This window comes from Oncorhynchus tshawytscha, linkage group LG04 (genome assembly GCF_018296145.1).
Source record: "Oncorhynchus tshawytscha isolate Ot180627B linkage group LG04, Otsh_v2.0, whole genome shotgun sequence".
NCBI lineage: Eukaryota > Metazoa > Chordata > Actinopteri > Salmoniformes > Salmonidae > Oncorhynchus > Oncorhynchus tshawytscha.
The window spans coordinates 71,913,132-71,940,718 of record NC_056432.1 but is presented as its reverse complement, the minus strand read 5'-3'; the positions used below and the strand labels follow the sequence as shown (position 1 = coordinate 71,940,718).

Sequence of the window (27,587 nt, the reverse complement as noted above, 5' to 3'; positions counted from 1 at the left end):
AGATGTACGGCGCACACTGAGACCAGACTCGGCGGTAAACATAGTGGGAAAATGTTGTGTTAGTTGATGCGGCCAATTAATTATATTGCAAGCCATTTAAAAATCTATAAAAGAAGTATAAACCGGTTTAGGCTGTTTGAGAAATTGTAAGTATGGTATTAAAAAATGCAATACGTGTATTTCAATCTCCCCGGGCGGTGTTCTATTGGAGTCTTTTTAAAAAGAGGAGCTGTGTCTTAAAAAGGAGTCAAACGTAAATTATGCATATCATTTTTTTTCACCCCTCTCATTTTTGTGAGAAGAAAACATGGCCGCAGCGCAGACAGACAGTGGAGAGGAGACAGGACTTTGTCCCGCTGCTCAGGCAGCTAGGCAGCAGCCCCGGAGGTGGTCTCTCACATTGGCAGGAGGGCGGTGGAGGTGTCAGAGCAGAACGCCTGCCTGGCGTGTTGGGGATAGTGTGGGGCATGCTGGGTGCTGGGTGAGGCTCCTCTATGTGTTGATCTGTATGGCTATTGGCAATGAGGTGTTGATGATACCACAGAGCTGTGGTGAGAGGCTGCTCTGCTCCTTAAAGCCTCATTCAAACCTTGGAGAGGGAAGAGTGTTTTCTGAGAGGAAGATGAATATTATTGCTGTGACATAAACCTACAAGTGGCTGAAAAAACGTGTCACTATCTCCGAACATCTTAAACAAATCCACTCTAAATCACATCAGAGTACCTATTATCCCATGTGAGTTATGATGAGGGGTTGTTGCTACAGAACAGTCATCTTGTTTATGGTTACACGCAGACTACAAATCATGTCACATGCCTTTACATGGACATTTCAAAATGGAGTCCTTGTCCTATAGATCACCAGTGATGACTTTAGAACAGTCAACAGTCAACTTCACACCTGTAAAACGTGATACACCATTATACCCACTTTAAACCCTGCTCCCTCAAGACTGTAGGAAAACAGAAGTCACAGAGGCTCTCTGGGGTTTTCATCCTCAGGAAAAAAACCTTCTAGATGATTAAAGATGGCTGCCGACATTCATGCACAGACAAAACGTTATCTACCTGGACAGAGTTGAGCCTGCAGTAGCCGTTGAGGGGGAAGCGGATGACGTGCGTGGGGTCCTGGTTCCAGCCGGCGTTCACCGAGTTGCACATGACATCTCCAGTCTCGGGGAAGATCTCCTCGATGAGCACCTTCTCCCCGCTAAGGGCGATCCTCTCACCTAGGTCAGGCGTCACCCGCACCACCAGGCAGTCACAGGGCTGGGCCGTCCTGCGCTGCTCCCTCTCCTGCTTCCAACGCTCCAGCTCCTTAATCATGGGGGACAGCTGGTAGTACCGAGCCTCCTCGTACAGCAGGTGGAACTCCTGGATGGGATAGGATAGAGAAACATGCACAAACACTCAAATCCAAATAATTTTCATGCCCTCTTTGTCCTTTTCACGGCACTTCGATACAAAGTGATTTTCTTAGCAAGATAGGAGAGCATTTTTGCTAACCCTAACCCTTTTCCTAACCTTAACCTCAGTCTCCTAACCTGCTACATTAATTCTCCTAACCTGCTGTGTAAATTCTCCTAACCTGCAATGGAAAAATCAGTTCTGTATCAAAGTGGTTTTAAAAGAGTGTATTTTATAGTCAGTCCCTCATATTCATCTCATGGTATTTCCTGGTTACAAATGATCTCGGTTAGGCCCACATTGAACATTCAAATATCTCAGATTGAAGAATGATTCACTGGTAAACCAGATCAGTCTCCAGTTGTTTACAAGAAAGGCCTGTATTGTTTTTTATTACCATACTAACCATGGCCATACTGCTGCAATCAGCCAGTCACTCTCTACTGCAACAGTAGCTGTTTGACAGGGCTGTGTAATCCTCTAGCATGTTGTATTGAGCTCTACTCTATAGAGGCCTGTGTCAGTGAGGCGAGGCTCAGCGAGCCCAGGCTGCAGTGATGTGGGATGGGATGGTACATTCCTATGTGCAGACAGTCTAGCTGCAGCAGATTGCCTAGCTGCCTCCCCCCCTGGGCTGTGCTTGCTGGGGGCCATTTGCCCCTGCGCTCTTGCCTCTAATTTCCCACAAGACCAGATGGCACCATCGTTCAACACTACCATAGAAAATACCAGGAAGACTGAGGAAGAAAGGCAAGCTATTGGTAGTTAGCTAACAGAGGGGAGGTGAGGGGAATATATATGGGAGAAGAAGTGAACATGAGGATAATTATAATATAATCCATGGTTGATTTTTTATGCATGCTTTACACAGAGGGGATTTTATGGTAATGTCTAATGTGAATAGTGGCCCGATGTTAAGCTCTGATATCACAATTTTATATTGTGTCAAATGAGTATTATAAATATGCTTGCAAAACAATCAGTAATTGATTTTGCTACAGGTAGCTCTAACTGGAAATTATACAAAGGTAAATTGCTACATTTATGGGTGCTGCATTCCTAAAAATGTTATTTGATGCATTTCCTGTACAAAGGGTAGGTCAAAAATACACAGAGGTTAAGATAATGTTGTCACAAATCTTGGACCAGCACTGTTGCTAACTACCAGCAGAGTTGCTAACTAGCATAGCTGGTCACATTGTTGAAAAGAGCTTTGGGATATTAGAATCTTGTTGTCTTAACAATTGTCATCTTCAACCTAGCACAAACAATATTTCCCATGACATAATGAGTTGCCATACCCTCCATGTATTTGGTCGGTATCAGGACCTTCTAATCATTCTCTTTATGAAAGAATCTGGTTCAAGAGAAAAGTTGATGATCGCAGTGTATTATAGTCTTTATGCACTTCTAAAGTAAGTTAGGGTTTGTGCAGAGGAAAGAAAGAGAGCGTGCCTGTTTCAGTCTGACTGCATCATCATTGGCTGTGGGTGTTGGGTGCTGGGGGTGCTGGGGGAACCAAATCTAAAAAGAGTTTTCCCTCGCCTCTCCAGAACACTGCTGGGTACAGAGTATGGTACGGCAATAGCAGCAAACAGCATATTATTAACCCTGTCTGCCTCAGTCAGGATGGAAGAAATAGCCACTTTCAAATCCCCCTGCATGAAAAACCCTAACATGAAAAACCTTCTGCTTCTTTAACCCTCATTCGACCCCCCATCTGAAAACCAGGAATGGCCCAAAACCAACTCTAGCTGAAGCAGGCGGTGACGCAACACATCTTAAGCCGACATTCTAATATTTAATATTACAGAATGTGAAGGGGTGGTTCGGTCACTTTTTTTCTCAGCCTTCTCTAGGCCCTCCTCACTGCGGCTGACAAAATACATAAAGAGACGTTCCCCCTTAGGGGTGCTCTCTGTATCGAAGTGTAGCTCCTCATCCTTCACAGGTCTGAAGCCACGGATGGATGTGTTTTTAACAGGGGTCTGTCTGCGAGGCACTTTAGTCATCCTGAGCCTGAGCCGGGCAGAACAGAAAACAACAGAATAATCCTAACGTAATGCTGAAGTGAGGATGAGAGGGGAGACAGGCCCAACAGCTCTGTCTTGGCTGTATGCTGCCAGCTCAAAGAGACAATCTATCCCACAATCCTGTGTCCAGACAGGCCGGTTGAGCTCCAAAATAATGATCCGACCTGATCACCCACTGGCAAGGCAACATCGCAGGGAAGGATGGAGGGAGGGGGATGGAGAGCAAAATAGAGAGATGGGGAGAGAGAGAAAGAGAAGGAGCATACAGAGAGAGAGAGAGAGACAGAGAGAGAGAGAGAGAGAGAGAGAGAGAGAGAGAGAGAGAGAGACAGAGAGAGAGAGAAAGACAGAGAGAGAGCAGGGAAGGACGGAGAGAGAGAGAGAGAGAGAGAGAGAGAGAGAGAGAGAGAGAGAGAGCGAGAGAGAGAGAGGGAAAGAGACAGAGAGAGGAGAGACAGAAATAGAGAGAGAGGGAGAGAGAGAGAGAGAGAGAGAGAGACAGAGAGAGAGCGAGAGAGACAGACAGACAGAGAGAGAGAGAGAGAGACAGAGAGAGAGAGAGAGAGAGAGAGAGAGAGACAGAGAGACAGAGAGAGAGAGAGAGAGAGAGGAGAAGAGAGAGAGAGAGAGAGAGGAGAGACAGAGAGAGAGAGAGCGAGAGAGACAGACAGACAGAAGAGAGAGACAGAGAGAGAGAGAGACAGAGAGAGAGAGAGAGACAGAGAGAGAGAGAGAGAGAGAGAGAGAGAGAGAGAGAGCATACAGATAGAGGGGAACAGGAACAAAATAGTTTTTTACAGCTAACTAAACCAACAAAATTAGAAGTTACCTTCATTTGACATGGATATGGCAACACCACTGACCTATATGCAGTGATAATGAATAAGACGATAATGAATGTGAAATGAAATTAATTTGCTGTAATATTATAATAACACTTTGTCTATCACTGTGAGTGGCTGAGAAATCTACTGGATCGAACTGAGAAATAAAGAACTTACTGTTCATTGATATAAGAATATGATTGTAACATACAAAAACACACCAGAATGGTTCAGGACCATCACCTAATTTGACTGAGCATTGCTTACACTCTTTGTGATTCATTGTAGTCTGAATAATGTCTGAAACATGTCATGTGGAAAGCACATTAAGGGTGAATATTGTATTACATCTACTGATATATGCTGAATATTTGTTACTATACTGCTAAGCAGGCTTTCACATTGATTTAGCTAAACACACAGCATGTTGGCTGCCAGCAGCAGAAGAGACTCAGGCCTGGGGCGACGCCAACACTGATTGTGTTCAGATAAGAACATACTCAAGTCATCCTAACCGTATTTGCATTTTTTTCAGAGTTCACACAAATTGAAAGGTATGCAGATCAACAGAGAGAGAGAGAGAGAGAGAGAGAGGAGGCTGGATGAGGGCACGTGAAGAGGGCACAACAAAGCCTCTTCCCCCTCAGGAAACTAAAAAGATTTGGCATGGGTCCTCAGATCCTCAAAAGGTACTACAGCTGCAACATCGAGAGCATCCTGACCGGTTGCATCACTGCCTGGTACGGCAATTGCTCGGCCTCCCGACCGCGAGGCACTACAGAGGGTAGTGCGTACGGCCCAGTACATCACTGGGGCTAAGCTGCCTGCCATCCAGGACCTCCACACCAGGCAGTGTCAGAGGAAGGCCCTAAAAATTGCCAAAGACCCCAGCCACCCCAGTCATAGACGGTTCCCTCTACTACCGCATGGCAAGCGGTACCGGAGTGCCAAGTCTAGGACAAAAAGGCTTCTCAACAGTTTTTACCCCCAAGCCATAACACTTCTGAACAGGTAATCAGATGGCTACTCTGACTATTTGTATTGTGTGCCTCCCCCCCCAACACCTCTTTTACGCTGCTGCTACTCTCTGTTTATCATATATGCATAGTCACTTTAACTATACATTCATGTACATACTACCTCAATTGGCCCGGCCAACCAGTGCCCCCACACATTGGCTAACCGGGCTATCTGCATTGTGTCCTGCAACCCACCACCCGCCAACCCCTCTTTTACACTACTGCTACTCTCTGTTTATCATATATGCATAGTCACTTTAACCATATCTACATGTACATACTACCTCAATAAGCCCGACTAACCGGTGCCTGTATGTAGCCTCGCTACTGTATATAGCCTCGCTACTGTTATTTTTCACTGTCTTTTTACTGTTGTTTTTATTTCTTTACCTACCTATTGTTCACCTAATACCTTTTTTGCACTGTTGGTTAGAGCCTGTAAGTAAGCATTTCACTGTAAAGTCTACTACACCTGTCGTATTCAGCACACGTGACAAATAAACTTGGATTTGATTTGATTTGATGCAAGGGAATTAATGTAATGAGTTGAAACAATGAGTCCTGATGCTGCATTCATTTCACTTACAGTCATTGGCTGATTGGACTGTGTAGAATAGGAGTGGATGAGAACAGCTATAGCTTCCATACAGTACACTATACAGATCAAACCAAAACCAAAATGTAATGTGCCAAAAATGTCAAGGAAGCTTTCATGTTCTCACTGTTGTTCACGTCAGTCCCCATTCAGCCATAATGCTTGGCCCTGAGAGTTAGCCAGGGGGATCTGCCTCTCCTCTACTCCCCTTAGCCAGAGTGATGAACTAGTCCAAGCCGACAGGGAAAGACATGGAAGTTTGGGCATAATTGGCTGAACTAAAAGGGATCCGGATGGACAGGAACAGATGGAGCACTGAATATGCTCTCCTTAGACATCATCAACCGGAACTTTACATTTTACGAATTGTGTTTTAGATCGATCAAAGTGGTTATATCACAGAAGATTTGGCCAGAGTCCATGATCGATCGTTGGCTTGAATCTTTGCTCTGTTACTAAGTAGAATAACTTAGTAACAATAATATGTGTATATTTCCAGAGCCCGTTGTTTTGCTAAGCCAAGCGCATCCAGGAAGGAGTCTCCTCATGTGCACTCTGAAACAGGAGACAGGTGTGTGCAGCCACAGTGGGCTAACATGGACCAAAGTCGCTCCAGTATCCCAGATAGAGCACTGTATAAAAGTGTGTGTGTGTGTGTGTGTGGTTGTGTGTGTGTGCGTGCGTGCGTGCGTGAGTGCATGCGTGTGCACGTGCGTGTGTGTCTGTCTGTCTGTAGACATCACCTACAGTACACTCCCTCCCCACACACATCTGTCAGACTCAAGACCACATTATTCTCGCCTCCTCTAGTATTCCTACTTCCCTCTCAAGCCCAGTTCCTTTAAACTGTCATGGCACTTCATTGAGAGCAGAGAGAGAGGCAGTGGCTGGGAGACTGGGTGGTACTGTCAGACTGGAACAAGTGGAACAGGGGCTATACAGCCTGTTTCACCTGGCCTCACCTCTATAGAAATCATTTTTTTGTGAGAAACAACAGCTCTGGGCTTTGGTTCACATTACAGAACTATGTTATGTTTTAGACCGAATTTTCACCTTTCCTCCACTGTATATTCAATGTTCAGTCTGGGATCTTAAGCACTTACAAATTGTATTGAAAATATATATAGAATAATTTGCAAAGGGAGAAAGACTGGCTGAAATGATTCAATACCTTCAAAGCATCACTTTAATGATAAATCGGTGGGGATTAATTAGATTAGATTTCCAATGTTTTAGTAATTAAAAAAATGACTGCTGATATTGAATAGAATGTGAAAGTAATGCTAAATAATGTTTATAATATAAATTGATAGACAGCTAAAACTAACATGTTGGAGATTCTTCTCAGATGAGAGGGAAGTTCAAACTTTGAATCAATCATCTATCCTTTGTATATTTCTACACTGTGTGAGTTCCTACAGCGCAGATACTGTACACATGATGCTATGGTGCGCAAATACAAATCATCATGTACCTTGAAGTCATCTGGGAGAAGCAGTTTGCAGGTCCTGAGGAAGCTGAGAATGTAACGGAATATTTCTCCATCCCTGTCGATGAAGTAGTGCTGCTTCAAGCTGTCCAGCACGATGGGCTCTGTGCCATTAAACAGACGGCTGATTCTGGAAATTGAAACACACACATATAATGGAATGAGGTTGAGTTGAGCGGCTGCCTTCAAATGTATGAAACAATTACCCTCCATTTATTTTTTCCATTTTATTAGCTCTAAGTCTGAAATGTATTAGCATCCTGGTTGAAACAAGGAGCTTAAGGGACATTTCCTGTGTTCCAGGCCTGTTTGAAGTGTCCCTTCTGCTGTGTGATTAGGACAACATACAGTGTCTCAGCTGGTACAGATATTAATGTTATGGGTTCAGTTTAAAGCTCTATTACTAAAAGGCTTAATAAAACATTTACCTGGGGTTTGCTACAATGAAATATGATATATGATTCTCTATAGTGTTTGAATCCATGATGCTCTGATGCTCATACTCTGATACCTATTTGTGTTTTAAATAAAATGTTCTCTTGAATTATGTATTGATTTGGTTCATTGTTGAAAACAAATTAGACTTGAAGTGTGACTACTCCACCTCGTGCTGTAAAACAGCATTCAGTCAAAAAGTAATTTCTCTAAAATCACTGATGCAGATTTTCCATTAGAATGCAGAACAACAGAGGGAAATTCCATGAATTATGGACATAACTCCTAAGCAATAAGACACCTGTAGATTGCCAAGCATCCATCCATAGTCGGCCTCTCAAAATGTAACCAGGAGTGAATAAGGAGCCTGGCTAACACTGGAAAATGCAGTAATCTGTTAGCTTTCATCCTACCATATACTGTCGATCAGATGCCTTGAGATATGGTTGGAAACTACAAATTTCTCTCATCTCTTGTGAGGTTGTCATGGTACAGATGTAAGATCTTACTTTGATCACCATGTTGCAGGAGAACTTTCTTGCAATGCAGGAAATTAAAAATATGTAGTGTATTTGACATTTACAAAGGCTTTGAAGTTTGTAATTTCCACTTTTAAATTTTAAATTTCAGACTTGATTTTCCCTTACAAAAAAAAACCCTTAATTATAATCCACATAATCATTTACATTTCCTGTTGCTGCAGGATTATTTTCCTGATGTGGCAAACTGTCCCAAATTAAGATCCTGCATCATTAGCTACTGTAGCTCTCAACCATTAGTTGATTCATTTCACCTCAGATCTGCACTAGGTGATAATAGCTATAGACCTGGAAGGAAGAGAAATAGGACTTTTATGTTGGTCATTTTAAAGACATGATTGACATGGTGTCTCTATGACTGTTTTACTTAAGTATTTGTATGTGTCACTCAACAGTTTTCTGTAGAAGTGGCAGTTCAGGTATTTAGAGTAACCTTTAAAATGGTTTCACTGAAACATTTCCCTTCTCTCTCCCAGAAACAGCTCTTGGCAGAGAGAATGTCTTCTCTGTTATCATTGTTCTGATGTAATCAGCTCTTTAATCATGCTAACAGATTTGAGGTCAGCTGAGTACAGTTAAACCACAAAGAAAATCACCAGAAAATCTAATTCTCACAAGCTGCTTTTGCCCAGTGACTGTTAAATCCTGTTATAAGACATAACACAAGAAATAGAGATGCTATGGGAATCTACACACACAGAGCTGTATTACATGTGAGTCATTTAGCAGACACTCTTATCCAGAGCAATTACAGTTAGTGAGTACATGCATTTTCATACTTTGGGTCCCCCATGAGAATCAAACCCACAACTCCAGCATTGCAAGCACCATGTTCTACCAACTGAGCCACACGGGACCATTTTATAGTTTGACTTTATAGTTTAAATTTCTAAAGCGAATTGCATTGACTTTCCATTACAATCCTTTGCTTTGTAAAGACACACACAGTGACTGTATCAAAGGGCTTCATCAGGTATAGACTGAATCCTATCATGTAGAATTTGCCCTGTTTTTCCTTTCCTGTTAACTGTATAAAGAGAGCCAGTTCAAAGATGCTCTCCCTCTCTTTCTCTCCACTCTAATTCCCTCCCCTTCTCTCTCTCTTTCTCTCCATCTTGCCCCTCTCTCTTTCTCCCTTTCTCTCTGAAAATCGATGCAAAATGCTTTATAAAAAACCAATACTCATCTCCCTGTTATGCCCGAGGTGTTCCTTTCTCATATGGTCTTGCAATTCTTCCAGCTAGAATTTCACCATACCCCTCCAGGCTAACTCTGTTTTTCATCTCCACTTTTTTAAAAAGCAATTAAAATGCTGCCTGTTTTTCTTTTCTTTCTTTCTTTTTCCCTCTCTCCATTTCTGTATCTCCCTCAGTCTCAGTGTTTCCTTTTGGTAAATCACCGATTGGGGGCCCTCCGCACCTGAAAGACGGACCCCCGCGCTCACCCAGCTTTGTTTCTGTCATGTCAGACAGGTAGAGAGCTATACACCATCCTGCCTGCCTGAGAGAGAGAGAGAGAGAGAGAGAGAGAGAGAGAGAGAGAGAGAGAGAGAGAGAGAGAGAGAGAGAGAGAGGAGAGAAAGATGGTGATAGAGAAAGAGAGAGCGAGAGAGAGAGAGAGAGAGAGAGGGAGAAAGACGGTGATAGAGAAAGAGAGAATGAGCGAGAGAGAGAGAGAGAGAGAGAGAGGGGCAGAGTGGGAGTTTGTGAAGGACTGGATCATCTCTGATCTCACATCCCAGCGGTGCTGAGTAGAGGCAGCATGGTGCACAGGCGGTAGGTAGACATCTCATGGACCCACACATGTCAGACTAACAGTTTAGAGTCTGAAACTCATGGCTAGGGATGTGGGTGGGTCAAGACAAGTGCAGCTTTTCACTCTCTCCAAAATGAAAGAACTGAGCTGTTTTCAATAGATTCCCAATGAATTTTGACATACATTGCAGGACATCTTACATATGTCTGTGAAAACAAATGCTCAGAGAGTGTGTTGGATGAATGTATCAAACCCAACTTCAAGGCCAGTACACTGGCCCTGTGAATAGATTTACAAATGGGTAGGGATGTCCATTGTCAAGTGTACACAGAGATTAAAACTGAAGGTTCAAATATTACTGAACTCTTGACCTATTTCAAACTTTAATGAATAAAGTTGTTCATGTGTAAAAGACATTCATAAAGGGGAGTAATAGTGCGTTTGGAGAGTGGTATATTGAGTGAATGTAGAACAAGTGGTATAGTAGCACACTACAGTGGTTTTCAAACTGTGGGGGTCCACCCTAAAAATATAAATAAATTGTAGAATGCAATTTTGAAATTGGGTAGTGCATCATCAGTATTCCTCTTGTCATGTCAGTCATTGCATACCGTAGAGAGATATTTATAACTTGTCAGAAATGTCCAGATCAACTAGCCCATGTCAGCTAATGTTTTTTTGCCCATAGATTTTGTTGTAATGTTCGACTCACTGAAATTATACATAAATACACATTAGACATGGCAAAATGTGTAGAATTGCAATCAAATTAGATCAAATTATACCAGCAAAAATGTTCTCTCCACCAACAAGAGGAGTGTGAACAGTTTGTGTCATAAACAGTGCTTGTGCCCATAGAAATAGACATGGGGGGTCCCGAATGCTGGAGGGGGGCATAAGTGAAAATGTTTGGGAACCCCTGGCATTGTAGACAGTACCAGGGATGGCTGCAGGTAGTTAGAGCATTGGGCCAGTAACCAAAAGGTTGCTGGTTTGAATACCCAAGGTGATTTTTGTTTTTATGTTTTTTATATACTATATGCCATCCCTCATAGATAATGGAAACAAGATGAATTATCAAAATAAGTAATAACTTATGTCAAGGGTCATTTCAAAATAGTTTCCTTGTCTGTGTAATATTCTTCTCATTTACTTTCCTCAGCCTCAGTAGAATGGAGCTCTGACGCTTATCTCCTTAACTGTGAACTCCCCAGAGCGGGTATCAATGTTTGATGACCTCTGTCCCTTACTGCAGTCTGTACAGAGGAAGATGAATACCCAGACATTAGTTACTAGACTAAGTTTCTCTACGCACTCTGCATTATTAACGCAGCAATCTATTAAAAGTAATCATCAACTTACAATTCTTTGAATCTTGTTCTTTAATTGTTATGTTTCAGTGGATCATGAATGGCGGACTAGGACTAGACTCCTCCATGCACACCACACCGGATGTCCTCTATAAAGACTGCATATAAGTCTGGCTATTGCAGTGTAATTGTTTTGCTTTCTGTCAGCCATTATCCTAATTCACACAAGAGGGCTCCTCCTCCACTGGCTCCAGAGGAAAGTGCACCCCTGAGGCAGACTGTGTGAAACACTGAGAAGAGAGAGAGAGAGAGAGAGAGAGACTGGCTCTCACATACACAGTGGTATCCTGTCTTTACTTTTACTGTAAAAGCACTGCTTCTGAGCTCCTACTATACAGTATGTTTGCTACATTTGTATGGCTTTTCACCCTTGTGTATAATGTATATGCAATGTGTAACATCATTATGCAACATCATTATGTGAGGTCAGTGAAGGCTCCTCAGAGGAGGAAGGGAAGGGCCATCATCAGTGAATTTCAGAAAACAGAATTTCATAAAAAATAAAAATGGTAAAACATTTAAAAAGGTTATGATTTTTGGCATGGAAAAAATTTTTCCTCTCACAAATAGCTGATGTGTTTGCAATGAAGGTCCACAGTAGCCTCAACAGCACTCTGTAGGGAAAACAGGTAAGAGGAGGAGATAGTTCCATCCTCGATGTAGAAGGAATACAATCTGCCTGCTTCCATGAAAGTAATTATGAACTGTTTAACATTTTGAACAAATGTATTCATTCTCCCAATTCTGTTGAAAAACAAAACAGGGATAAAATATCACTTACCTGCAAATTTGTTTAGCCAACAGAAACTCTTGTTTGCAACTGTTTTGATTTATGATTTACACCCCGCCAGATCTGCTAGATGTATTGACTGTACAGTCATTGTCTGTCCATGATTGTCACTGTTTACTAACGCCTTAAATTTTTTGACTATGACGACCTGTGTGGTGACAACAACGTTATAAACGTTCATTCATAGGCTGTTATAGCAACCTCATGATTGGTATCAGGGAAATGTGAGTATCATGTTAATTGCGCATTGAAGTCCACAAGCAAAGGGACTAGCCTAAACCTATCTGCTGTTATTATTGAATGCTGGTGAATGAAATTTGAATGGCAGTTCTGTTATATGCTGTAACAGAAATAAGGCCATGCTCATTAAAAAAACCTCCTTTCCCTCGTTTTGGCCTTTCTAGGGAGTTTTTCTAGCCACCAACCACCACTGTGTGAGGTACATGGTAGTGTAAAAGTTACATGATAAATAGTATAAACATAAGTGTAAAACAAGACAGAATCATTTGCATAATGTACATCCAGGGAATATGTGTGGCGGTACAGTGAGTGTATATGAAACAACCTGTATTTGGACATCTGGAAAGTCATCAAATATATCAACTATTGATTTACTGAAATTCTAATTCTAATGTCATAAAACGGTGGGTAATATGCAAATAATGCTAGTAATAACAAAAACATTTCACTCAGGTATTGTGTACCTGCAGTGTCTGGTCCTGGCTTGCTGTCCAACCCTCTTAAATGAACCAAACACACAGCTTATAGCAATGACAGACATGACACAATAATACTAAGGGTAAACAATGGCCTATTATAGGCATGGAGATTTTCTCACAAGATAAATCATGCTGGTTTAGGGACATAGAAAACAAAGTAGTTGACAGTGATTTCCTGTCAGAGCTGTGTGAATATCCAAGGCTTATGTTGATACATTTCCTCTAAGCATTTCCTTAGATCTTCCTACAAACTGATGTATGTTTACCTTGGCTTAGCTGAAACTCTGGCTTCTAGTAATAGCAATTGACTTGGGCATGTAGCTCATGGAATATATAACATAAGGGGTCATTTCTATAGAAAACACGAACTAACTTCAGCATAAACTATTAGCTTTACTATAAAGTGGCATGGCTGGTTTTTAGTTGCAAATCATTTGCACATGGATTAGAGATGGTTTTAGATAATTGGTTTTGTTACTATAATGGTGAAATAACAGCTGACATTTTCCTCTCCATAATGTACAATTCAAGTGCATAAACCTGTAGCATCACTTCAATGAATAAAAGAGTCAGCAACTGCAATTAACAAATGTCCATGTGTTATAAACATGTTATAATCAAATAACTTTCAAATGAGGCCATATGGAGGTTAGGCTATCCAATATCAAACTAGAGAGAAACAATCATTAAAGCAATCAAGTATATCACTGATATCAAAAACTTGTAATGAGGGGTTTTGGAGCATCATGTGCAAACAAAAGTGTTACTGTGCACAATTACTTATTTAAGTTTATGGTGGGAGACATTTTCAAATACAATATGTATCAGTAGGCTACACTCCTATATATAAAATTTTAAAAATAAATCCTGCAACAAAAGCACCTTGGGTGGCACATCTTGGTACTGTGGATAAAAACGATAAACACATTTCACTTATTGAATGAGAATATCCGGTTCCTTACCTTGAGTCTGGGTATTTGGTGAGAGTAGCCAGGCTACTAGTATACATGTGTCCCCCGACGTCAATGTGAACCGGAGCATTCGATTTTGTCAGTTGAGCCGGTAGAGGGATTCCTTGTGTGGACATAGGAGATACCGGGGACCGGGTCAAAGACAGTCGTGACATGCTTCTTCCTTCCTGAAAACAAGTAAATGGAAAAGCCATAGACATCATAAATTACTCCGGTCTCCGAAAGTCTGTATCTTCCACCAGTGCGATCCTGAGCCTTATCAGATCATTTCCATGTCTGTCTGCTCGCATATTTAGTTTACAAATTATTGCCACCGTTCTAATGAAGTATGTTTGCATCTTTTCATTCAATGCCGGAGGGCAGGATAGGAGGATGATTATTACGGCTCCAGAAAGAGGAATGCTAGGTGTCAGCCTCTAGGGGGATAAAACAAACTGCAATATTCTAATTAAAGGTCGTGTTATGTGTTAAACGTGATATGCCCAGACACACCAACCACCAATCTGACAATACAGAATCCAGGGCATTTGTTCTCATTAACTCTGTTCCTGAACCACACATAAGAAAACATTCACCCCTTACAAGACTGTTGTGTTGTTTCTTTATTTGAACCCCACACAATAATGTCCTATACATGGAAATGAAACATTTAAAAAAGTTACTGATGCATTAAAAATATAATCTCATATCATATGAGTCAAGGGCAATTATATGTATCAAACACTATAAAACATAACAGGACCAACCAAGATGTGAAGACAAACTACTTAATAACTCTATATAATATCTGTCATGAAAATGTAATGTAAATTTACAAGGTCAGGGGTTTTAATGATTTGCTCGGAATCCTCCAATGACCTTTTAGAAACGCGGGCACGCTTTTGCCACATGTTCAACTGAAAAGGATGCAAGTCCTCAGGCTGGTGTGAATATTGGGGATGTTGGATGGAAGGCATGAGAAACATATGACCACTTCATGAATGTCAACTATCCGTTACATGAATCCCTCCCAAACTATTCCAGAGCCCCTTCGTTACACCCCTTCGTAACATCCAGGTAGCATACACTGGGTTGGCGTGCTTCAGGCCACAGCGCAGTCCGAGGCGCATGGATACAGTTCGTCAGAGTTGGGTTAAACAATGATGTAGGCTATTAAACAGACATGTGGGTGTTGGGGATCATAGTTCCTCAAGTTTGCGTACAACCAATCACTACAATCGAATTTAATCAAGATTGATCAAAATAACATGTTTTCCTATGGAGATTTACTTTGCATTTGCAAAAATTACGCACATGCCTCTCATTTAAATCCCAACATCTCAACTCACAAACGTTTAATTAATATCAAAGTCAGTTTAATTGGAAACAGATATAGTTAGAAAATGTCAAGCAACTTACATTAGGATGTGGTTTCATGAAAAAATATATATCCATCATGTCTGCAAAAATGGCGGGTCGCTGGAATAAACTAAATTATTATAACTTGAAAGAAAGGCATTTTTCATCAACTAGTTCTTCCATGCAAGAGCACATTTACTAAGCTTTGAATAAATAAAAGGTAAACAGAAGGCAGTTGTTAGGGCTCATTCAGCCCTTTGCTCCAGGCGAGATGCCCGGGGCACAAAGTGTTGTTGAAGACTACAGAATGTTCCAGGGTGTTGCCCGCCTCGCTGTATACACCACCAAGCCTTCAGGAATAATGATCATTTAATACGACGCTGGATGATACATTTCAGGCCCCAGTGAAAGAAAGACTTCAAAAGACTTAAGAAGTTTTTGGCGTATGAGGCTATCCCACCTCTTCATTTAGCCATGGGCCACAGTAACCAATACCGATAATATTGTTGGGGGAATATATACCAGATAGGAGGCGCGAACGCACGCACGCACGCACTCACACACACACACACACACACACACACACACACACACACACACACACACACACACACACACACGGTTAAAATGGGAGGAGTTGAAGAAGTGGAGGGTAACGTGAAATATTGGAAAGCATATTGTTATTATATGATCAATATGGGGGTAAAGATGATCATTATTAAAAGGCTATAAGCCAATAAACTCGATTTATAGTCTCACAAGAGTTCTCACATTAAAAAAAAGACAAATACCGGAACTATTACCATTGACTCGTTTGAATGAGATCAACTGACGTCTGTTCCCTGACTTTGTGTTATAATAGTTTCCTATTGACCAACATTCCAGCTGTAGTAACTCTAGCCAATAAGCGGGTTTGAAACGCTCACAAGAGTTGGGTTTCACTGTGGGCAATGGTGTACCAAAGAAATACATTTGACAATTGTACAAAGTAAAGATCAGAATGTGCGTAATTGTTATAAAATAAAATAGCCAAAAAGAACATGCACAGTCGCAGAGATCCATAGAGTATCCACTTTTGCCCCCTTGAACAGTTTACATTGATGCGCACGGATAGCCTACTTCTACCAGATGCACAATATGGCGTCTTACTCATTTCTACCATCATGAAATTAAGATTCAGAGACGTTTGATTCAAAAGCGAACAATGCGTAAAATGAATGCGTAAATATGCCAACGGCATCAATAGACAACAAGAGAAAGACAACAGCCTAGACAAACATTCACACCTTTCCCAGACTGGACAAAACATAGCCCTACTACAAGTGAAGTTATTCCAAATTACCTGGTGTTGAGTATAGTTTGTTCGCTGATGCTGTAGGCTATCATACCATGAGGAAATGCCGTATCTTAATATGAATTTAGTCATACCGTTTCAAACATCGTAGGAGTCCGAGGGAATCCGTTCCAGTATCTATCAGTCCCAGCTGATGACTGCGTTCCCCTTTTTCACATGCCCGGAGTTTCGTATAACTAGAGTGCCATCCAATAGCTGACCCAAAGCATTCCTCAAGTAGAATCCGCTCCTTTGGAACGAAACTGCCAACACTGTATCCACAAACTGTTCTAAAACATGTGAATCTACCAGTGAAAGCTACATTGATTAAAAAGAAGGGTCGCTGTGGCTTTAAATATCTATAGCTGATGCTGGCTGACTTGCTCAGACCAAGCTCTGTCCACAAAAGCGGCACAGGAAGAAGCAAAGCAGCGTTCTTACCTTATACATAGAAGAGACCTCTCCTTTCCCTTTTCGGTTCTTATTTGTATACACTTAAAAAATTGAGTCGGTCAAATCCTGCTTCGTATTTTATCTTCTTGAGTGTCTTTTTGCTTAATAAATGAAACTGCCAGTCTGTTATGAGAAGAAAGCCAATAATCCTGTCTCTAAATAACAGAGCAGCGCTAAAAAAGAATTCTTGCTCGGGGCTGCCCAAACGCCTCTGGGGCAAGGATTAGGCTACAATTAGCTCTATACTCGCACCCAGTCAGATTTTAAAAACGAAAAAGTGATACTCTCTCCCTTTTACAAAAATGATGTCTATGACCAGATATATTAATTAATGCTAGGTTTTTCGTATTTTCCGGTAAAACAATATAAATATACCAGCCCCTATAACGGTTTAACGTTCTGGTTTGCAGGGGGTAACGGTTAAGTGCTATTCAGTATCAAGCAAGTGTCACGTCGCTCAATATATTTAGAGCAGGAAAAAAGCAGATTTGAATCATTGTCATTTCGTCTGATGTAAAAATCCCCCAGGCATTTCCAGCTAGGCATACATTTCCATTGTCCAGTTAAATAAGTAAAACAGGGCACGCTTCCTAGTCGTGTACTTACAGCTATTATAAAGGCACACTAGTAACTTGTTGACAAAGTGTCAATAAAATAATCATATGTAGATTTCCTTGGATACTTTTCATGCGGCGATTTTCCCCTGTCCCTTCTCCACTAATGTCTCCAGTAGTAACGCCAAATGTCCTGTAGGCCATTAAAACCAAATGACGTCTATCGACATGCATTCTGCTATTGCAGAAAGCGCCCTCACAACCTGCCTCCAGCTAAACGCGCCATTTCAATTATAGCACAGGGCTAGATGGAGGTGTCTGCAGTGAAGATTTCCTATGCAAACAGCGAGGCAGGCTGCTAGCATAGTTAGAAGATTTGACAAATTTACCTAAAGATGCATTATGTTAAATTCATTTTTAAAAAATGTTATATAAAACGCTACTATGCCCCCCAAAATATAAATCAATGTTGCATCACACTTATAGTAGGCTGAAAGGCACCCTGTGGAAGTCAAAGTGATATCTCTTTGCTCTTCCTCCTTCCTGTACAGGTGCTCACATAGGCTTGTGATTATTTATTTATTTGCGTGTTTGTTTATTTGCGTGTAAATAACTGTGAATAATTGATGCATTGAACACGGTAATTACTGTAGGCCTACTGTGGAATCCAGACACCACCGCGCTCAGCTATTTGGTTTCTTGATATTTGGCGCCAACCAGTGTGGGAAATGATTATTGGTCCAAAGAAAAATAATAGTGAAGGAATACAATAATAAACTGAATTCGATTGCGATGAGAGCTGCCTTTTGCGCTCCAATTTGATTGATTGATTGATCGAATTAAAACGCGTCACGTAGAGGAAGGAGGTGTTTACCTTGTTCATGTCTGGTGATTGGCGCGCCAAACTGAACGAAAGAATTGGATAGAAATCAGAGCTGCCTTAGGAAGCAGCCCCCTAACAGGGCAAGATAAACTTGCCCTCTGGCATACATTTGTTGTCTTCAGGAGTACAAATTGGAGGCAAAAGACAGGATTTTTTCTCATTAAAGTAACAACCCTGCAGTTAGTTCAATTATACGAAGTATGCAGGGATGTTGTAAATTTAAAGATTTAAATAGCTTACAAAGTTGCCCTGGGCCCCATCAGTGAATTTCCTTAATTTATGGATTTTAGCTGAGTGTCTGATGTGAAAAGAAGAAGTAGGTCAGTTTGAAGACTTGCATGTAGTGTAGACTTATTACAGGCCTCATATATGGCCCTCTTGACCACTAGAATAGTAGATAAATTAGTATTTGGAGTTCACACACCAATAACAATGTCAAAATATTGTAAGTGAGTCTATAAAGGAATCAAATTGAGGTTATTTATTCAGTGTATATAAGTCCAACCTTGAATGAAAAATATCACACCACTTGACCACTTAGTGAGATACTATAGCACTCATTTTTGCAATGTGTCAGACAGAAACATAATCTTCCTTTTGATCAAATTAAATTGTATTCCCTCAAAAGCCTACACACTTCAGGTATTCAGTAAAATGAAAGTAGCCTACAATTACACAAAAACAAATGAGTATTATTACAGTGCCAGAGACAATATTGTGAATGTATTCTGCATGATAGATTCTGAGTGCAGTGTACGAACACCAGGAAAACAGAGAAAGAAATAATGAGTCAGGATTTGCTAGGCCTGTTGGAGAGATCATATGTTAATGTGCTGTATGCATTCATTCATGACCCTATGAGAATAATAAGAGCCTGGAGGTTTAAACTAGGTGTCACTAATAGTGATTCCTAAATCGACATGTTGAGGACTACAATATTGTGCTATTCTATTATCCAGCATTTTGTCCCTTTTGTAAAGGGTTATGCCTGGTTTGTATGATTTCATAGACCCATAACAATATTAATTTGATACAGTGTTTATGTGTGGTTTTGACACGCAGTAATTGGAATGCTTTTTGATTCTGGTCCGTACAAACTGTATGTGAGACTTTGCTCTTGGGAGATCCATTTGTATGATGTGGTGTGGGGTATGGGTGCACAGGAATTACAGCATCCATCTAATTTGTTATCCTCTGCACTCAGCATCGTATAAGCATTATGTTTGATTGGATGACATTTCAATATCGTGTACAGTGCACCAGGAAACATATTGTAAAGGCCATTCCATTATTGCAGATGTTTAATGTGCGTCTGCATTGAGGGAAATAGTATTCGAAAACTTAGAGGGACATTGAGAAAACTGTTGACATATTTGTTGATGGTACTCAAGACCATATTAACCTGTTGAGCTAAAGTCTAGAAATATATGGAAGTCTTCAGATCTCAGTTAAGGTGGCAAACCCAGTCTGCTATACTGTGACACTTCTCCCCTTTGGCTCATACACTCTCTGTATAGACATCACATGAGTTACAACACGTATTTAACAGGCAGGATAAACCTGGATCATCGGTGTAAAACAAGTCACTAACCTGTTCACCATTCTGCTTAACTGCCTTTCTGCTCCTGTAATGTTCTGAGAGGTGCAACACCTGCTGGGATCTTTGAAACATTGTCAAAGTAATGCATTAGAATATTCTGCCTGACCACAAATCACACATTTTGAATTGAAGTGTTGAAAAAAAAGTTGGTTACCAAATTGTTCTGTTCATTTATGCTTTAATGAGGGTCATCCAGTGAACCCTGTAACTGTGTGAAACACGGAAGAGGAAACAGTTTGCCGTCGTACTCACCTTATCTAAATACCTGCTTACTCTTCACAACTGTAACCTAACCCGAGTATTGCACCCCTTCTCGACACTCCTCTGTTTCCCCTGGCAAGTGTGGAGGAAGTTTTAAAAGAACATCCAGAACTTGCTTTTAGTAATATGCATGCTTTATGGAGTCTCGCTCCTGTCAATTGCTCCATTTCACAGTCATTTGACATTCTGCTTGATGTTGGCATGTGTCTGAGGTGCAGCAGCGACACTCATTGTTCATCATTTCAAAGACAGCATGAGAGGTACCAGTTTATTCATAGAATTTGTGGAATTGTGTTGCATATAGACAGAGACACCTTTTAACAGGCACAGAGTGATTCCCCCCAAGTCCTAAATGTTGGCAATTAAGTTGGGAAAAGTGCAGAACGAGGATTGGTACTTTATCCTAGTCTGATGCTGCTGTTGAATGTCAACTTAGTTTTGCAGACTAAACAGCATTTACTTGGGTTGGATCAAAAATGCAACATGCAATTTATTGTCTTGAAAAATGCTAATAACATTTCTGACATGGATTGGACTTTAACCTAACCCTAACCCTAACCCTAACCCTATCCCTATCCCTGACCCTAACCCTGACCCCTAACCCTAACCTTACTCCTAAACCCAATCTTAACCCTAACCCTAACCTTAACCCTAACCCTAACCCTAACCCCAATCCTAACCCCAACCCGTAACCATATCCCCAACCCCAACCCTAACCCTAACCCTAACCCCAACCCTAAACCCAACCCCAACCCTAACCCTAATCCTAACCCCAACCCTAACCCTAACCCCAACCCTAACCCCAACCCTAACCCCAACCCCAACCCTACCCCAAACCTAACCCCAACCCTAACCCCAACCCTAACCCTATCCCCAACCCCAAACCTTACCCCAACCCCAACCCTAACCCTAACCCCAACCCTAACCCCAACCCCAACCCCAACCGTAACCCTAACCCCAACCCTAACCCTAACCCCAACCCTAACCCTATCCCTGACCCTGACCCTAACCCCAACCCTAACCCTAACCCTGACCCCTAACCCTAACCTTAATCCTAAACCCAACCTTAACCCTAACCCTAACCTTAACCCTAACCCTAACCCTAACCCAGCCCTGACCCTAACCCCAACCCTAACCCTGACCCCTAACCTTAATCCTAAACCCAACCTTAACCCTAACCTTAACCCTAACCCTAACCCCAATCCTAACCCCAACCCTAACCCTATCCCCAACCCCAACCCTAACCCTAACCTAACCCCAACCCCAACCCTAACCCCAACCCCAACCCTACCATAACCCTAACCCCAACCCCAACCCCAACCCCAACCCTAACCCCAACCCTAACCCCAACCCCAACCCCAACCCCAACCCCAACCCTAACCCCAACCCTAACCCCAACACCAACCCCAACCCTAAGCCTATCCCCAACCCCAACCCTAACCCCAACCCTAACCCTATCCCCAACCCCAACCCTAACCCCAACCCTACCCCAACCCTAACCCCAACCCCAACCCTAACCCTAACCCCAACCCTAACCCAAACCCCAACCCTAAGCCTAAGCCCAACCCCAACCCTAACCCCAACCCTAACCCCAACCCCAACCCTAACCCCAACCCCAACCCCAACCCTAACCCCAACCCCAACCCCAACCCTAACCCCAACCCTAACCCTAACCCCAACCCAACCCTAACCCCAACCCTACCCCAACCCTAACCCCAACCCTACCCCTAGCTATTCAGCTATTCTTGTTTTGGTTTTACCATATTTCTATTTTGACATTATTTGGAGAATATTTTCAATTTCAGTCTTGATAAAGAATCCTTTCTAGTGCCATCATGTGGTCGTCTTTAAGACTCTAATCACAGGGGAAAACATTCAGTGCTTCAGTTAAATCTCTCATCTTTTCACCTCTGTAGATGACAGGTCTACGTTGCATTCAGAAAGTAATCAGACCACATCACCTTTTCCACATTTTGTTATGTTATAGCCTTATTCTAAAATGTATTGAATATTTTTCCCCCTCATCAATCTACACAAAATACCCCATAAAGACGAAACAAAAACAGTTTTTTATACATTTTGGCAAATTTATCAACAAAAATCAAACTGAAATATCGCATTAACAAAGTTGTTCAGATCCTTTTCTCAGTATTTTGTTGGAGCACATTCGGCAGTGATTACAGCCTTGAGTCTTCTTGGGTATGACGCTACAAGCTTGGCACACAACTGTTTTTGGGGAGTTTCTCCCATTCTTACTCTCAAGCTCTATCAGGTTGGATGGGGAGCGTTGCTACACAGCTATTTTCAGGTCTCTCCAGAGATGTTCGATTGAGATCAAGTCCGGACTCTGGCTGGACCACTCAAAGACATTCAGAGAGTGTTCCGAAGTCACTCCTTCGTTGTCTTGGCTGTGTGCTTATGGTCATTGTCCTGTTGGAAGGTTAAACTTCGCCCCAGTCTGAGGTTTGAGCGCTCTGGAGCAGGTTTTCATCAAGGATCTCTCTGTACATTGCTCTGTTAATCTTTCCCTTGATCCTGACTAGTCTCTCAGTCCCTGCCACTGAAAAACATCCCCACCGCGTTATGCTGCCACCACCATGCTTCACCATAGGGATGGTGTAAGGTTTCTTCCAGACGTGATGCTTTACATTCAGGCCAAAGAGTTCAATCTTTGTTTCATCAGACCAGAGAATCTTGCTTATCATGGTCTAAGAGTCCTTTAGGTGGCTGTCGTGTGCCTTTTACTGAGAAGTGGTTTCCGTCTGGCCACTCTACCATAATGGCCTGATTGGTGGAGTGCTGCAGAGATGGTTGTCCTTCTGGAAGGTTCTCCCATCTCCACAGAGGTACTCTAGAGCTCTGTCAGAGTGGCAATTGGGTTCTTGGTCACCTCCCTGACCAAGGCCATTCTCCCCCGATTGCTCAGTTTGGCCGGGCGGCCAGCTCTAGGTAGAGTCCTGGTGGTTTCAAACTTCTTCCATTGAAGAATGACGATGGCCACTGTGTTCTTGGGGACCTTCAATGCTGCAGAAATGTTTTGGTACCCTTCCACAGATCTCTGCCTTGACACAATCCTGTCTCAGAGCTCTATGGACAATTCCTTCAACCTTATGACTTGGTTATTGCTCTGACATGCACTGTCAACTGTGGGACCTTATATAGACAGGTGTGTGCCTTTCTATATCATGTCCAATCAATTGAATTTACCACAGTTGGACTCCAGTCAAGTTGAAGAAACATCTCAAGAATGATCAATGGAAACAGGATGCACCTAAGCTCAATTTCGAGTTTCATGTCAAAGGGTCTGAATACTTATGTAAATAAGGTATTTAAAATAAAATAATATATACATTTGCAAATCTTTCTAAAAACCTGTTTTTGCTTTGTCATTAAGGGGGTATTGTGTGTAGATGGATGAGGGAAAAAACAACAATTTAATCCATGTTAGAATAAGGCTGTAACGTAACAGAATGTGAAAAAAGTGAAGGGGTCTGAATACTTTCAGAATGCACGGTATACTACTACTAATATAGTGTACTAAGAGAACTATTCTCTTTAATTCCTAATTGTGGGACTTGATCAATAATTGTTTTGAAGATGAAGGGACCAATATAAAACAAATACACTTTCCTTTGTTACTGGCTGGTGTCCACTATTTTATTCACAGTAACAATGTGAACAGTGTGATGCTTCCAGTCATATCTAATATACATCACATGTAAGGTGCCCGGTTAATGTTGCTTAGGGGGAGAAAACCAGCATTAGGGGGACCCAGAATTGTCATTAGGATGCATGTGTTAAAATGACACCAACCCCCTAACCTCGATTTATGCTTTACATTTATGATAATCCATCACGCCACAGCCATCTTCTGAATATTCACAATGTATGGGACGTGTTTTGAGTTCATTCAGCAGTCAGGGACCCTGTTTCTAACAGGGAATATAATATATTATGTCCCCTTGAGGGCCTTTCTGCTTTCTCTCTGTCTGTGGGTGTGTAGTTCTGTTGTTGTGGCTAGTAATGGCCTAGGACTGAAACTTGGAGTCCTTTTGTTGAGTGTTCAGCCCCTAACCGCAACCAGGGCCTGGGTTTGATGTGTCTTCTGAAGGCCAGCTGCTTTGTCAACACTCAAGCCTCCCTGACACTGTGGGAGCCCAGGGCCCCGGGGCACTGGGGGGGGGGGGCTGGTGAGAGAGACAGACAGACAGACAGACACAGGAGGGGGGGAAGGGTGTGAGTGTGGCCATTGCCTGAGGCGAGAAGGGGGAGTGTTCTGTGCTGTGCAGCAAGCTGGCTGATAGGGACTAGAGCTGCTAGCTGATTACATTTGATGGTCACAACATGCAATCCCACCAACTTCACATGGAAAAAACAGTTTTGCACACTGAACATGCAACAAATCATCATGTTTTTGTTTCATCCTCATATAGTATATTACATAGTACTACTGTATATCATCATAGTGTTGGAGTTTGCCTTTGTTACAAGGAGCAGGACAAGGCATTTTAGACCATAAGTCATTAGTGAGTGGTTATTATTAGTCAGATATTATCGTTAGGGAATCCTCAATATCAATTTTGGTAAACAAAGACAATGGCTGCTCCAAAACCATCAGTAGCATTCCCAACAGTACAGTAAACCTCAGTTACAATAGAATATGGTATGTGTTTTCATGGGCCTGTGAGTCTGTGATGTGTCTCCTTTGAGCAGTGAATCACACTGTGAATGTGTTTGCAGTGATACAGACACTTGGCCAGAGGCACTCTTCTCTCTCAGGGCAGCAAGGCAAGCCTCTCCACTGTGCCACACTGGCCTGATGTCAGGCTGAAAGGAACGCTAGCCGGCCGGGGCACATTCACTCTCTTCCCCGTCCTGTGGTCATAGATGTCTTTCAGTAACACGTTAAGTCGCCATTAGTTACGCCGGGTTTCCATTGAGAACAACCATACAGTGTGTTCACTTACACATCTTAATGACCCAGTAATGTACGGTCTCAGTGCTGTTATCCACTCTGTTTTATCCCTGACCTCATCCTGTCAGGTCCCAACTCAGAAATACATCAAGTTATTCTACTTCTGTGAGTTCACATTAGAATAGCAGAGGTTTCAGTAGCCAGTGGACTGGACTGGACTTTGATAGTGGGTATTAAAGTGAATATGTTTTTTTCTTCAGTTTCACAGAAACCTAACCACATCATTTTGAGGCACATTTTAAATGTGAATACTTCTATAAGGGTCCTCAGATACCTCAATAAGTTACTTGTGGTGTATTAGTTTACTATCTAAGTTTTAATTGCCATTCATGAATACATCAAAAACATTTAGTTATTCTATATTGTAAAGAGTCTATATATAGTGGTCTAAGACCGTACCATCGTGACCAAGAGGGATGAGACAAGAGCTCCTATCTCCTGCCCTGGAATGAGTTCCTGTTTCTGTGGTGGTGCACCTGCTCTCTCTCTCCCAGGCAGCCCTGATACACAGAGCCCTAACCCCACAGGCACTCTCTGGTAACTCCTGTCTGATTAGCTCCTCAGGAGGACATTGTTCCAAAAGCAATTCACTAGACTAGACTCCCCAGTATTAATTTAGTCCCACCAGAAAGGCCCATCCATCCTGGGCGGGACGGGCTCTGCTATGGGCCTATCCCCCGGCCTGCTAATAGAACGCCACCGCCTGCCCTGTCACTATAACTGATAGTCCCATGTAGTTTGTTGCCTCCGCGTGCGATTCTATCCCATCAGGCAGTGCGATGCGGGCCCCTCACTCTTCTTCCTCTCTTTCCCGTCCTCTCTCTGTCAGCAGTCATTCACTTGTTCAGGGCCAGGTGTCTCTTCTGTCACTCTCATTCCTCATTCTACTTGATGGAGGAGATAGACAGCTAGGAAGGAAGGTGTCAGAGAGTGGAAATGATTCACTGAATGCTGTGCTCGGTATGTCTCTCTCTCCTTGAAAGGAGCAGTAGAGGAAGGCATAGAGGGAAATAGACAGCTAGGAAGGAAGGTGTCAGAGAGTGGAAATGATTCACTGAATGCTGTGCTCGGTATGTCTCTCTCTCCTTGAAATGATTCACTGAATGCTGTGCTCGGTATGTCTCTCTCTCCTTGAAAGGAGCAGTGAGGAAGGCATAGAAGGAAATAGACAGCTAGGAAGGAAGGTGTCAGAGAGTGGAAATGATTTACTGAATGCTGTGCTCGGTATGTCTCTCTCTCCTTGAAAGGAGCAGTAGAGGAAGGCATAGAGGGAAATAGACAGCTAGGAAGGAAGGTGTCAGAGAGTGGAAATGATTCACTGAATGCTGTGCTCGGTATGTCTCTCTCTCCTTGAAAGGAGCAGTAGAGGAAGGCATAGAGGGAAATAGACAGCTAGGAAGGAAGGTGTCAGAGAGTGGAAATGATTTACTGAATGCTGTGCTCGGTATGTCTCTCTCTCCTTGAAAGGAGCAGTAGAGGAAGGCATAGAGGGAAATAGACAGCTAGGAAGGAAGGTGTCAGAGAATGGAAATGATTCACTGAATGCTGTGCTCGGTATGTCTCTCTCTCCTTGAAAGGAGCAGTAGAGGAAGGCATAGAGGGAAATAGACAGCTAGGAAGGAAGGTGTCAGAGAGTGGAAATGATTCACTGAATGCTGTGCTCGGTATGTCTCTCTCTCCTTGAAAGGAGCAGTAGAGGAAGGCATAGAGGGAAATAGATGCAGGGCTTTTTAGGTGTGCGAGATAATGATGCTGTGAGCCACGGGCAAGAAAAAAGCCTTGTTAGTGTGCTTTAAGTATTATTCAGACTGCAGTTTGAGTACGTCAGTAGACATGAGACAACTCTGATCTGCGATGATTAAAATCTAGGGAGACTTTTTTTCAATTGGTAAAGGAACCCTGCTGATTTCTGCATTGTGCTATAGAATACCTACAGTTGCCGGATCTTCATTTTTATCACTGAGAAATTGTTGTTGAGAATTTCCTTGCACAAACTAAAAAAGGCTTCTAAAGATTGTAATTTCCACTTGAAAATATATCATCCCCTACAAATGTATCATCCCCTACAAATATATCATCCCCTACAAATGTATCATCCCCTACAAATGTATCATCCCCTACAAATGTATCATCCCCTACAAATGTATCATCCCCTATAAATGTCCCTTAATTAGAATCCACATAATAATTCACATTTCCTGTTTCCGGATTATTTTCCTGCGGTAGCAAACTGGCTCAAATTAAG

The 27,587-nt window shown here is 42.2% G+C and overlaps 1 protein-coding gene across 6 annotated transcripts in view; it reads right to left on the bottom strand.

The window, feature by feature from the left end:
* Window positions 1-17,911, bottom strand: part of LOC112249328 (BTB/POZ domain-containing protein kctd15) — a 28,814-nt gene extending 10,903 nt beyond the window's left edge. Inside the window, exons 1-5 of one of the 6 annotated variants that reach the window (XM_042321191.1) lie at window positions 17,058-17,664; window positions 15,344-15,403; window positions 13,937-14,112; window positions 7,352-7,496; window positions 1,068-1,373 (exon numbers count right to left, since the gene is read on the bottom strand). In XM_042321191.1, the coding sequence (XP_042177125.1) occupies window positions 1,068-1,373; window positions 7,352-7,496; window positions 13,937-14,112; window positions 15,344-15,403; window positions 17,058-17,066 (696 nt within the window). In that variant the 5' untranslated portion in view covers window positions 17,067-17,664. The other 5 variants (XM_024419176.2, XM_024419175.2, XM_024419171.2 and 2 more) reach the window with 5 other exon arrangements.
* Between the last annotated feature and the right edge of the window lie 9,676 nt (window positions 17,912-27,587).